General features: G+C 44.1%; 1 protein-coding gene across 1 annotated transcript; it reads right to left on the bottom strand.

Annotated features, from left to right (window-relative positions):
* Positions 1–6,039: 6,039 nt before the first annotated feature.
* LOC131881995 (uncharacterized) lies at positions 6,040–8,619 on the bottom strand. The gene is made up of 9 exons (XM_059229006.1): positions 8,479–8,619; positions 8,240–8,400; positions 7,928–8,166; positions 7,558–7,855; positions 7,173–7,443; positions 6,946–7,106; positions 6,690–6,835; positions 6,276–6,501; positions 6,040–6,199 (listed from the first exon to the last, which is right to left on the bottom strand). Exons 1-9 carry the CDS (start codon positions 8,541–8,543, stop codon positions 6,192–6,194), a joined length of 1,575 nt encoding a protein of 524 aa, XP_059084989.1. The 5' UTR covers positions 8,544–8,619; the 3' UTR covers positions 6,040–6,191.
* Between the last annotated feature and the right edge of the window lie 5,959 nt (positions 8,620–14,578).

Below are 14,578 nucleotides of genomic sequence, written 5' to 3'. Positions count from 1 at the left end.
ATTGGATACTGGGTGTCATCGAAGATCTTCAAAAAAATCCGCAAGGCCTTATTCACAAGGCCACAATAAGAACCGTCTCACATGAAGCAGTCATCATGCACGCATGTAGCTTCCTGACTCTATCCTGATCCTGCACCTTGTCACGTACAATGGCAAAGGTGCAAATTCAAACCATTCCGAGGAACAGCACCTCACATCTTCACCTCCCGCCAATTACGGGCGTTATTGGACACGGTCATGTGGGCTTCAGGCTAAATCTTAGCCATTTATTGGAAATCCCGCTTCAACGGACCAGGGACCTGAAGAAGGTGTATCAAAAAGCTGCTAGTGGCCAGTTCCTCGTGCCACCACCCCAAGACATCATAGTCAATTTGAGTCCAAGAACAAAGGAACGAGGTCTTAACGACATGTGGTCAACCATGTTCTCAATCCTGGGCCAACCAATCGACTTTCACAGACACGTTAAGCGATCAATATTCCTTCCTTTTTTTCAACTTCATTGGCAGCATCGTCAATTTGGGCGCTACACTGGCTGTTGGAGTAGCCATACGTTCGGTCCAATATTGAGTGGACGTGATGAATCACGACATCGTCGCAGGCTCAACAAATTGCGCAAATCCACGCTACAGACCTTAGCAGATCAATGATCTCAGCTGCACGGTCTCGGCTTACCCATGAACGGTTGTCAGATCTTCAGGTGGAACAAGGACTGAATCAACTACTTCTTCATTGCTTTCCAACAGGACTCGTGGCGGGATCCCTCGTTCTGAAGTCCCTTCAAGAACTTGAAGTGGTGGCAAAAACGAAGAATCATTTGGTGCCATTTCAAACTATCAGCGCCTTCCTCTGGTTTCCAACTACCTTGAACGTCCAAGACGGAATCCTTTCCTTCACAGTTCAAGTCCCATTGGTAAAGAGATCGTCAGAAATGACTCTTTTCAAACTCGTGCCTGGACCATTGGAAATGTCAAGCTCGACAATAGTTTTGCCCAAAATCAAGGATTTCATTGCGACATCTCCAGGGGAAATTCAATTTCACCCTAGTTGGTGAGGAAGATTTAGGGGACTGCAGTCGTGTCAATGAACATTATGTTTGCAAGTCTTCAACGAGTTATCAAAACTATGAAGACTTTTGTGAACAAGCGTTGCTCATTGGAAATGCAGCGGCTCCAAGAAGCATTGCGAGATGAGAGTGTACAAGAGGCCAACTACTCAAGAAGTTCTGGATCAAGTGTTCCTACTCATCCATCCTCAGAAGGCAGACATATTTGTCCAATGCTATCCTGAGGACCCGGAAAAATTGAGTGTCGTTGGAACCGCACTAATCCAGCTATCATCCGGTTGTTTCTTGATAGGCCCGCACTAGCCCGCTTCATCTCCCTACCACGCTGAGACCAAGATGATCAATGTAACACTGAAAGGACTTTCCTCTCCAACGCCCGAAATACCCACAAACACGTCCCTTGATAACATCCACACTGGTACCAAAGAACTAAGTGAAGAAATCAACACAAGCCATGACAATATCCATTATAAAAAATATAGGTGTTTATTGCAGCTTTGTCCATAACCCTCCTTGGCGTTATAGGATTATTGTGCAAGAGGTTTTTGCAACTTGTTACATAACTTCTAGCCAGGGGTGTTCCGAGTATCGGAAATGGATATTTGTTGATCAGATTTTGTAGTTCTTGTGTAACTAGATTTCTCCCAGTGTTGTTGATAGTTTTTCCGCTAATGGTAGCCGAGTGGTCTAAGGTACCCCATAGAGGCACGACATGGTTCCCCAGAGGGCGTGGGTTCGAATCCGCCTTTGGAGAAAACCTAATAAAGCAGTTGTTTCAACCCGCCACAAGCGTTCAGACGTGTGTTCTTGGGCTCGTCGTAGAGTGACACTCTGTACAGGCAGATTCCAGGGCACAAACGACCCACCATAAGGGTTCTAGGGGGCACACNTCTGGATCAAGTGTTCCTACTCATCCATCCTCAGAAGGCAGACATATTTGTCCAATGCTATCCTGAGGACCCGGAAAAATTGAGTGTCGTTGGAACTGCACCAATCCAGCTATCATCCGGTTGTTTCTTGATAGGCCCGCACTACCCCGCTTCATCTCCCTACCACGCTGAGACCAAGATGATCAATGTAACACTGAAAGGACTTTCCTCTCCAATGCCCGAAATACCAACAAACACGTCCCTTGATAACATCCACACCGGTACCAAAGAACTAAGTGAAGAAATCAACACAAGCCATGACAATATCCATTATAAAACACTATATGTGTTTATTGTAGCTTTGTCAATAACCCTCCTTGGCGTTATAGGGTTATTGTGCAAGAGGTTTTTGCAACTTGTTACATAACTTCTAGCCAGGAGTGTTCTGAGTATTGGAAATGGATATTTGTTGATCAGATTTTGTAGTTCTTGTGCAACTAGATTTCTCCCAGTGTTGTTGATAGTTTTTCCGCTAATAGTAGCCAAGTGGTCTAAGGTACCCCATAGAGGCACGACATGGTTCCCCAAAGGGCGTGGGTTCGAATCCGCCTTCGGAGAAAACTTAATAAAGCAGTTGTTTCAACCCGCTACAAGCGTTCAGACGTGTATTCTTGGGCTCGTCGTAGAGTGACACTCTGTAGAGGCAGATTCCAGGGCACAAACGGCCCCCCACAAGGGTTCTAGGGGGCACACGACCCACCATCCGGGTTCTAGGGCGCACATGACCCACCATCCGGGTTCTAGGGCGCACAAGACCCACCATTCGGGTTTCAGGGCATACATGGCCCACCATGATAGGGTTCCGGGGCATACAACCCCACCATTCGGGTCCCGGGGTATATTCGGGTTTTGGGTCATACAACCCCACCATCCTGGTTCCCGGAGAGCACATTCCCATCATTCAGTTTCCGGTGGAACACATCCCCACCATTCAGGTTCCGGGGGAACGCATCCCCACCACTCAGGTTCTGGAGGAACCCATCCCCACCATTCAGGTTCTGGGGGAACACATCCCCACAGTTTGGGCTCCAGGAGAAACACAACCCAACCATTCGGGTTCCAGAGGAACACTATCCCAATATTCGGGTTCCAAGATCACAAGGCCCACCACGAACCGGGCACACAAGGCCCACCACGAACCGGGCACCCATAGCCTGCCACGAACCAGGCACACAAAGCCCACCTCGAACCGGGCTCAAGGCCCACCATGAACTGTACATTTCTTTCGACACCGACCAACTCTCTTTTCCATGGGCATTGCTTCCCCACCCTTATAGACTCAACTCACCAAACACTTTGCACAATTGTAGTGCTGGCGGTGCTGAACCCATAGCCTGTCGTTAATTGAGCTAGGATGGCGAGTTGGTGTGACGGAGAGAGTTGGAGATCTGTAATTTCATTTTTGAACGCTTGGGATGTATAATTGACTAGAGTGTTGACTAGATTACGAGTATGAGCATAAAGTGCAATTTCCAACAGTGTTCTCATTTGCTGTTCATATATTTAAGAGTTTCGAATCAATGGGATACCATTGTTTTTTTTTCCTAATAATTTCAGGTGGTCATACTTATTAAGTCATTCTAGAGAACCATTAGGTCTGGCTGACATGCTCCGGCGGAATAGGTGTGGTGGTCGCCTGGTGTGGCCATGCGACACCATTTGACTGCGCTTGGAAACGAAGAAAGCGCCAAATTTGGATATTTTCTTTGGGGAGTGAGCATGACTTACGAACTTTGGACTCAAATTGGCCGATCTAACAGTATTATTCTTGAACCTTTTTATGACTGCATCCTTTTTTCTCATCCACACCCAACATAATCCGCTCTTTCACCCATATTTCAGAAATTCGACCTAGCCTAATGATCAACTGAGCACGGGTTCTCCTGAATCTCAAAGTCCATAAATGACGCGTTAGTCAGTCAGTCAACTGAAGCAATAAAATCTATCTCCGAGAGCGATTCACGAGTTTTTTCTCACAAGTGTTCATTTTGCCATGGTCTCGAACCGACACGCTAAATGCAAATGTCTTACGACAATGACTGCAATCGAACTTGCTAATGGATGACTATGACAATGATGAAGAAGATAGCTTTCAGCCAAAAGGATAGGCTGGGACGACGGGCAATACCCTGTACTTCGTTAGCGTGATTCACATTCCCCCAACATACACTGGACTGAAGGACGAGGAAGAGCAGGGCAATGAGTTCAAGCGGCTCGATAACGTTTCTTGGTTCTCCGAGGGCGTGGCGACCTCAGAGCAGTCATAATTAAGAGAGGAAGCCATCCCGAGAAGGGCTGACTTCACCATCTTTTTGCCGTGCGCTTTCAAAGTCTTCTAGAAACCAACGCTTTAGCTCGAAGTTTGACTCCTAGACAGCGGGGCAAAAGTAGCATAAAAATGCGCCACAGATAATCGTGATTTCTGTCATCTTGAAGCCATGAATCGTTTAACTTTTTAACTAATTTTCTTACAAAGAGTGAGTGCTGTCACAAAGCATTCGAAACTTTGCGAAGGCTTTTTATTTGTTTGAAAACGTTGCTTGGAACATGAAATAATCGTAAATACTTCAAAATAGGTGAACTCTCGTCATACTGTTATGTATGCCAGAGATGGCCGGAACATCGAGTCACATGATCAATTTGTGTTGGGATCTTTACATGGCTGAAAACGAAAAAAATGTTTTGTAAATGACTTATTGATTGATGGCATATTAATCTCTTGGAATACACAAAATTACCTCGGACAACCACTCTGAAGCCCCCTCGAACTATTGAGTCATCCGAAGNTCTATTTCCATGGGCATTGCTTCCCCACCCTTATAGACTCAAATCACCAAACACTTTGCACAATTGTAGTGCTGGCGGTGCTGAACCCATAAACTGTCGTTAATTGAGCTAGGATGGCAAGTTGGTGTGGCAGAGAGAGTTGGAGATCTGTAATTTCATTTTTGAACGCTTGGGATATATAATAAACTAGAGTGTTGACTAGATTACGAGTATGAGCATAAAGTCCAAATTCCAACAGTGTTCTCATTTGCTGTTCATATTTTTAAGAGTTTCGAATCAATGGGATACCATTGGTTTTTTTCCTAATAATTTCAGGTGGTCATACTTATTAAGTCATTCTAGAGAACCATTAGGTCTGGCTGACATGCTCCGGCGGAATAGGTGTGGTGGTCGCCTGGTGTGGCCATGCGACACCATTTGACTGCCCTCGGAAGCGAAGAAAGCGCCAAATTTGGATATTATCTTTGGGGAGTGAGCATGACTTACGAACTTTGGACTCAAATTGGCCGATCTAACAGTATTATTCTTGAACCTTTTTATGACTGCATCCTTTTTTCTCATCCACACCCAACATAATCCGCTCTTTCACCCATATTTCAGAAATTCGACTTAGCCTAATGATCAACTGAGCACGGGTTCTTCTTAATCTCAAAGTCCATAAATGACGCGTTAGTCAGTCAGTCAACTGAAGCAATAAAATCTATCTCTGAGAGCGATTCACGAGTTTTTTTTCTCAAGTGTTCATTTTGCCATGGTCTCGAACCGACACGCTAAATGCAAATGTCTTACGACAATGACTGCAATCGAACTTGCTAATGGATGACTATGACAATGATGAAGAAGATAGCTTTCAGCCAAAAGGATAGGCTGGGACGACGGGCAATACCCTGTACTTCGTTAGCGTGATTCACATTCCCCCAACATACACTGGACTGAAGGACGAGGAAGAGCAGGGCAATGAGTTCAAGCGGCTCGATAACGTCTCTTGGTCCTCCGAGGGCGTGGCGACCTAAGAACAGTCATAATTAAGAGAGGAACCCATCCCGAGAAGGGCTGACTTCACCATCTTTTTGCCGTGCGCTTTCAAGGTCTTCTAGAAACCAACGCTTTAGCTCGAAGTTTGACTCCTAGACAACGGGTCAAAAGTAGCATAAAAATGCGCCACAGATTATCGTGATTTCTGTCATCTTGAAGCCATGAATCGTTTAACTTTTTAACTGATTTTCTTACTAAGAGTGAGTGCTGTCACAAGGCATTCGAAACTTTGCGTAGGCTTTTTATTTGTTTGAAAACGTTGCTTGGAACATGAAATAATGGTAAATGCTTCAACATAGGTGAACTCTCGTCATACTGTTTTGTATGCCTGAGATGGCCGGAACATCAAGTCACATGATCAACTTGTGTTGAGATCCTTACATGGCTGAAAACGAAAATAATATTTTGTAAATGATTTATTGATTCACGGCATATTAATCTCTTGGAATACACAAAATTACCTTGGACAACCACTCTGAAGCCTCCTCGAACTACTGAGCCATTCGAAGTAAATCTCAGGACAATATAATTATTCTGAGATGTGAAATCATTATAATTTCCAGCATTGCAAAAACCTTTGTTCCCGGAAGTGGAAAAAAATACTGCGAGCATATCGTGACGACATTGATGTTCCTCTTCAATATCCACGTTCTCGACCTTCACCCTCAATTGCCGGCCGAATATGGTCTAAAACAAAGCACAACAGTCTTCCTGTGATTCATGTATTTAGGTACTCAGATTTCAGCTCTCGAGAGCAATCAATAACCTATCCTATCAAAGATTAAAACAATGCACGATTAATAGCTATATCCATAATGGTCACGGATGATTGCTCTCACTCCATCCTAGTAGCTTTTGACAAAGGATTTACTTACCTCAAATTTCCACAAGCATCGCTTGTTATTGGCATAGTTTCCACTAAGTGGATATTGGACCACCAGGCTAGATCCAGCGGGTATAAATCGGTAAACCAAAGTCACACATGTTGAAATGACGGTCTCTGTGGTGACCGTAGTGGATTCTGCAATCAAACTTGACTTCAGTCTACGGTATTGCTCCCTCTTTTAGTATGAGATTCCATAGACAATTAACACTATCTTAAATGCTGGAGCTTTCCTAATTTTATCTTACCAAACAAGTCGGTGTCTGAGCCAATGCTGGCAAATGTACGGGCATTCTCTCGGATTTTGCGGGCGCAATTGTTCAGGGCATTGCCAACAGAAACATTTTGGAATTGGACGCTTGGGTTGGAATAAAGGTTCAGGTTTGATCGATGGGTAGTATTCCAAGACCTAAAACAATTGAACAATTTCCCTCAATTGTACATATAACTTGCTGAAAGAAAGGAATGAACTTACGCCATAATAGTTCGGTATTGAGTGCCAAGAATCAGGTATCCGAACGCATATTCATGGATAGCATTATTATATTGGCCGCGTTCGCGATAGCATCCCAAGTTATGACCAATCTCGTGGCCAAAGACATAATTGGTAATGGCGCAATCTCTCTTGGTCACCCCAAACGGTAAACGCGTATCCCCGAGGTAGGCGACTCCACAAATATTTGAAGTGGTCTCTCGTACAAGAAGATGGGCGAAATCTGCTGTCCCACGTAGGTTGGCTGAGCTACCTGTTAAATTTGTATTGATAGAACAGTTATTTTTCTTGCTAATCTGAATTGCTGAAACTATCTTAGATAGTAGTCGCCCATCGACCAAAACCGCTTAGAGTTGATCACTTTTACCTTTGAGAGTGCGAAATTGTTCCAAAATGGAGCTTGCACTTTGGTTTTCAGTGATGTTGTTCACCTCTTGGGTAGAGAGCAATCGCAAACGAATTTGGGCTCTTGAGTTTTTGAAGCCAGTATTGGCCTGAGCAATCATATTGGAGATGAAAGCATTCACGTTGGATTCTACTTCGGCGAATTGTTTTGTGTAGTAGATCTTGATGGTGGCCACGTACGTCCCGTCAGGATCTTGTTGGAATTTACCTTGCTCTTGCTGGTCCTCAACATCGGTGAGTTCTTCCAGGGCAGCCTTGGTCTAAGGGTTGTTGCGAAGTATGAAGAACGTAAAGATATCAAATTATGTAGGAGAGAGGAATTGAATACTCACCATCAACTCTAAATTCCTCATCGTGTAATATGACGTGGAATTCCCCACGACTGGCTCACCCTGGGCTAAAACATGGCAACCGCTCCCAGTTTGGTCGCAAGGCGCCAAATTAAAGACCCTGTCAGCCTCATGAATGATGGCATTGACCTCATCGGAACCCGATTCGAAGAAAGTGATGGTCAAGGAGTTCAACAGGTCTCCAGATTGATAAACCGCCGTGATTGATCTGAACTCATATCCTGCCCAGAGAGTACATGAATGCAGGTTTGGAAAATGTCTTGGGAATTAGTGGCCTAGGTTATCCTTGATTACCTGGATAGATCTCAAAAATCGTGACCTTTGCTCCATTGGGTAGGATCAAAGGTTGGTTGCTTCTTAGTGCTGTCAGGTCAACGGTGACCTCCTCGCAATTGATCCATGGGCCATTTTCACAATTTGAAGAGAGTTGTACTAATGGTTTGGCAGTCAGGTTTCTGAAAAAGAAACAATAACACGGCCGGATTCCAATCCGTGGAATGGGGTATTACTCGAGTTGTAATTATGTAACTTACCGAGAGGTAGCAGTGGAGACCAGTGCCAAGAATGAAAGGATAACGAATTTGGTTAAAGCTCCCATGGCTCTCGCTGACGAAGGTTGATTATGATGTTCATGCTGCTCGCGGCGAAATTTATACTAATTCTTAATATCTAAAGCATTGCTATACATCCTGATTTTTTTCGAATATCAGGTAGATTGAGAGTATTTGATCCCTTCTGTCAAAATATCATTTCATATTATCTCAAAATGGGATCAAAATGATATTTTCTCCTCCTAAAAAAGGCAATATATTCTTAATATTTGACTTATCCAGTATCACTATCTCATATTTATTTTATTTCCAGATTGATGAATCCAGCCATATGTTAAAACACGCACATTGAGACGCAAATATTTTAGCTAGGCCAGATATTGCCCCTTGACATCTGTTAGGACATTAAGTGCAGAGTCGCATGATTCGGCTAAGAGATATATTCAGACTATGGTATGAGAGAATGAGCAACGTTGAAGTGGGAACCGGTTAAGCACAAAATAGTAGGGTAAGAGGAGGAAAGATGACTGGGCATGGCAACAGTAAATTGCTCTATTGATGAGTATGTTGAGATTGACAATGAGCACTTAGATGATCTTGCAGTCATAAATCAAGATGCTTTAAAGGCCGTTAGGGACTTGAGACTCTCGAGCTCTCCTGGCCCTGATGGGGTGACATCTCAGTTTCTGATGAGATACTCACAGGGTCTTGCTCCTGTTTTCTCGTACTTGATGCGTTGCATCTTGGACCAGGGCAAGTTTCCCTCTTCTCTGAAGCTAACTCATGTTGCTCCAATTTTCAAAGGGGGAGATAAGTCACTCCCCAGTAACTAAAGGCCGATTTCTATCACCTCGAATATTGCGAAGGTGTTTGAGAAGATCATGAAGTTCAAACTTGTTGAAGTTCTTGATATCCATGAAGTCTTCTCCTAGCCAGCATGGGTCCCAAGCACAGTTTAGCACGGTTACCCAACTTTTTGAACATATAGAGAAGGTGATTGAAGGACTAGAGAGGCATGAATCAGTTGATGTAGCTTAACTCGACTTTGCAAAGGCCTTTGTCAAGGTAGTTCATGACCTGTTAGATAATAGGCTCCATGAGACTGGGATCCAAGGCAAGGTTCGCAAGTGGTTAAGAAGCTTCATTTGTGGTAGGAAGCAATTGGTTATGATTGAGGGATCCTTGCGTGGCATCCATGATGTCAAGTTGGGTGTTCATGGGCTCCATTTTGGGTCCTTTCCTTTTTATCATCTTCATTGCTCCACTTCAGAAGCTTGGTAGTGATAATGTCAGTTTCTCTTCTTATGCTGATGATACAAAATTGGTATTTGGTAGGAAAGGTCAAAATATCGGTTCTTTGGTAGAGGTCCTAGACCAAACTACTCCTGGGTATCGGCACGTAACATGGCGCTGAATTGAACAAAATTCCGCTCAATGACCTTTGGGTCGACGCCATGAGACACTCCAATTTTAGATGATAAACGTAAGGGCATTCAGCAGGTTTCATCCATGAAAGACTTAGGTGTAGTCCTCCAAGACAATAGAAACTTCTATGAGCATATCCAGTTGGTAAAGCTTTTCAAACATGTTGTTGGATATATCACACGTTTAAGTCTAGAGATAGCATCACGATGCATGATGCGTTTCAAGTCGATTGTCCAACCGCATGTTGAATATGCCTCGCCCATTTGGGATCCAATTAGTTCAGCAGGTTTGCAAAAGCTGGAGTAGGTCCAAAGATGTTTTACTAGGAACATTCAGGATATGACAGAGCTCTTGTACTGGGAGAGGTTAGATAGGTTAGTATTGTGCAGTATTCAGAGAAGGTACAAAGGGTGACTGATATTGTAGGCTTTTAAAAGCATTGACGAGCTTTGTCCCAATCCATAGAGGCTTATTGTGCGTTTTGAGAGCACCTTCAAGACCTCTGGAATCCAGACTAAATCGAAAAATGAACCTCACATCTCTTCTTTCTCAGGCTCCTTCACGTTTCAATTTGCTGCACTCAAATATTCGTAGGACGTATGTAGGCGTTTGTCCGGTAGCAGAATTTAAGTCAGACTTGGACAAGTTTTTGACTAAAATTCCCAATCAACCTTATATTCAAGGATTAGCTAGATCAGCCAACTCTAATTCGTTGGTCGATCAAATAGTATAAGCAAATAAAAGTTAAGTAAAATGAATGAATTTCTCAGTAGCGGTAAGGAAATCCGCAAAAAAAACTTCTATATAATTTTGTTGAGTTGTCATTTAATTGACTTGCAAATATCAGAATCATGCTTTGTTTGAAAATAACACCTTCAAACAGTGATTGAGTCAATTGAAACCAAAGAAATTAGTTTGACTTTGACAATGAACTTGGTCTCAATAACACTCAATTAGTTGATTACATAGCCTTTGTTCTCGTTCAATGTGCAGTTGCTCCTGGTTTTTGGGTCATAGCTTTAGTTATGGCAGTTACTCAGGTGGCGCTCGATCAGATAGCGCCACTTTGTAATCCAGCACTTTGGGTGTATCCTACTGTACATACAGGGAGTGTCTTTTAGAGCTAGCTTGCATTCCTTCCTTGCTGGCTTCCCTCCTCGTCTAAGTCTAAATGGTTCTTCTCTTTTCTTTCAGGCTCTCTCCTATTGGTTTACAGAATCGTAATTTCTCGTCGATTAGAATGGTTGCAAGTATATGTCATGGCATTATAATGGTAACTATGAGGTTTAATCGAGGAATGTACTAATGTCAAATGTAGATCTTCGCGTCAAGCTGTGCCAATCACAGTAAGATCCCAAATTACTTCCAAGAGATCAATTTTGGTCCACAATGTATTTACCACGTCCAGCTTAGAGGGCCTGTTGATCACGTTGGAAACGTACAACCTCGTTTTGCCTATATTTATGTTTAATTCACAAATATGATTCATTTTAAATGATTTTCGAATGAAACAACCACAGAACCAATTGCCTAATCTTTTATATTGTTTGCATATGATACGACTTTTAGCTGAAGTTAAACGACTATTTCAATATTCATTTCCATCCACTTGGATAGTTTGAGCGTGGATGGGATTGGGAGATGCTATCGAATTTGATGCACACCTTTACTTCAGATAAAGCGGACAGGGGTGTGGCGGGATAAGCATGTTCAAATGGAGGCGTGTTGAAACGTGGATGCGCCTGTATAAGGCCGTATCCAGATCGGCCCATGCCTGGATGAGGTGGGACAGAGGCGTGCCATGACCATTGTTTGTTGGGATGTACACGATTGTAAAAAGATGAATAAAGGCTTAATCGGCGAACTCTTGGAATCGGGCCTTGGTTTTGGAAGAAGTGGCCTGAATAATTTGAATCTGAATGTCACTTGTGCTTTGAGATACACAGGCCAAGGTCAAAGGATGGGATGACGGTGGGGTTGGTGGGGCCTCTCCATCAGGACTATATCATCATCACATGATCTTGGATAGAAATACTTCTTTGAATTAGACACACACCCTGATAGAAATTGAAGACCTCACTTTGACATTACCCGGCCGAATAATTTTCAACTGAAACTGACTTGATTATTGGTTCACTGGATTCGCCAAAGACTGGGCTTGAAACCATTTGATGATTGTGATGATTGTTTGACCTGGCAGAGAACTGCGAGCACCTAAGTTGCAATTTCACGATCTACAGCTCCTTTCTTGACACCATTTTCCAATCGATGACGTTACGTCAGCTGATTGTTGGTTTTTTTTGACTGGGACGTCAAGGCCATGACACCTCCCTTAGCACCGACCATTAAAAAGAAACTCGTGGTGTGTCAAAAAGCAGTGCTTTGGGACGTCAAGTCCATGCTGGAGACAGGGATGCATCCACCGTGGACAACGCTGCATTTCGGGACATGGTTAGCTCGGTTTTGACCTCAATCCAAGTGGTCGATGAGCATCTTGAGGATCTTGGCTGGGCTGACACCAGCGCCGAGACTGCGGCAGAGATCAAAGCCATTGACGATGGGATGGAGCTTGCACAAGAGCAAGTGTGTGGGGCGGCGGTGACGCAAAGCCCAACGCCGAGCATGAACGTCTCAACCATGACAATAAGAGTCATGTTCCAGGGAACAGATGGGCCTCAAGCCAGTCGAGCTCATCATCACCTTCTTGCCACATTTGTCTTCCAAAATGGATGCTCTTTCGTTACCGGAGCAGCACTCATACCTTCTTGTGCAACTCGACATGGGACTTGCCAATCTCGTGCACGAATGCTATAAGATATTGAAAGCCAGATTTCTTGAGGTATATACGATCTTCCAACGCAGATGGTCATGGCTCAAGGGGGGGTCTCCATGTCAAACGGACAAACTTTTCGAGAAGCCTACAATGCTCTAGAGGCACATGGTTTGGAGGCTGAAATTGAGAACATGACGAAAGATGATTGGATGATGTTGCGCCAGCTCGGCATGACCTTGGCAAGGCCATCAATACGACTTACTGAAACTCAAAATGTATTAAGGGCGAGAAGAAAAGGATCAAAATAGACCAGGAAAAATTGGAAAATATCAAACCTTGCCATGTAACCATTGCCAATCAGATATCCGTCCACCCTCGGGTTCTTTTGGCGGCTCTGATGCACGAGCTGGAAGAGGCACGAGTCGTGGAGCGCTACAACGGCCTCAGGGACTGGATCAGCCCAGCACATTTTGTGCCAAAGCCGGGGACAGGCAAAGTGAGACTGGTGACGGGTTATTGCCAGCTTAACAAAGTCGTCCATTGGCCGGTCCGGCTTTTTCCGAGTGCCACCAATCTGATGAAAAAGAGACACCCCATGTTTCAATGGTTTGTGAAGCTCGATTTCCCACACGGGTACTTCTAAATCCCGTTGGATCTTGAAAGCTTGAAGTTGGCCACATTTCTGTTACCGGACTGAAAGCGGCGCTATCTCGTTGCGCTCATGGGGTTGAATTCGAGTAGAAATGGTTTCAACGTGAGAACAGATGATGCAGTATGGGATCTCTTCAAATGGTTGCTAAAAAACATTGATTGTTGTGACATGTTGGTACAGGGCGCCAACATCAAGCAGGTCTTCGTCCACTTGCGTATGGTCCTCTTGCGATGCCGGGCTGCAGGAATCAAACTCTCCATAGACAAACTGGAAGTGGGGACCTCGGTCAAGTTTGCAGGCTTCATTGTTAATGGTGATGGGATCCGCCCTGACCCAATGAAGTTGGGGTCCATAGAATCGTTCCTGACACCAACAAATCTTATGGAGCAACAATCACTTGTGGGACTGGCCAATCAGTTAACAACTTTCCTTCCCAATCTTCAACATCTAACTTCTACGATGCGCCAACTATTGAAGAAGAATGTGGCCTTCTTATGGTTGAAAGACCACGCGTGAGAGTTCGAGCGGGTAAAGGACGTCCTCTGATCAGAGGCGATCATGAAGCCTTTTGTTACTTTACTTCCGACCAAACTCCCCACTGATGCCTCTCGAGATCACGGCTTTGATTACGCTCTTGTGCAAACCGACACTTGTGGGCACACTCGCCTGGTGCAATGCAGGTCGTGTTCCCTCAGGCTTGCTCAGAAAAATCAGGCGACCGTGGAACTGGAGGCAAACGCAATTCTGTGGGCAATTCGAAAGTGTAATCACTATCTTAGCGGGATTTCAAATTTTCTGATTGTCACTGACCATAAGCCTCTCTTAGGAGTTTTTGCGAAGCCTCTCTAAAGCAATTATGAATTATTCATTGTTAAATGATGAACTATTGCCCGATGTTGTCCATATGTCACAAAGATTTTTTTTTTAAATCAATAACTAGTGAGGTGATTCTTCATTTCGTTGCACTTTATTCTGGACAGCCTAAGGTTGCTGGGGTACCGTATTGGTAGAGCAACCGCTTTCCAATTTGCGAATCCTGGTTCGATCCCAGGCGAGCCGAGTCCAAGCTTCTTTGCGGTGTCTTCTGACTCCGAACAAACAAGCAAACACAAACAAACAACCTGGACAGCCTTTTCAATGCTAAAAGTTACACCATAATCGTCCCGACGCCGTAGCAGAGATGCGTCCAGGCGTGGTGTCATGTCTCATACCATAGTCTGACTATAGCCAGT

The sequence above is a fragment of the Tigriopus californicus genome, chromosome 6, assembly GCF_007210705.1.
Source record: "Tigriopus californicus strain San Diego chromosome 6, Tcal_SD_v2.1, whole genome shotgun sequence".
Lineage (NCBI taxonomy): Eukaryota > Metazoa > Arthropoda > Copepoda > Harpacticoida > Harpacticidae > Tigriopus > Tigriopus californicus.
This window is presented reverse-complemented; position numbering and strand designations above follow the sequence as displayed.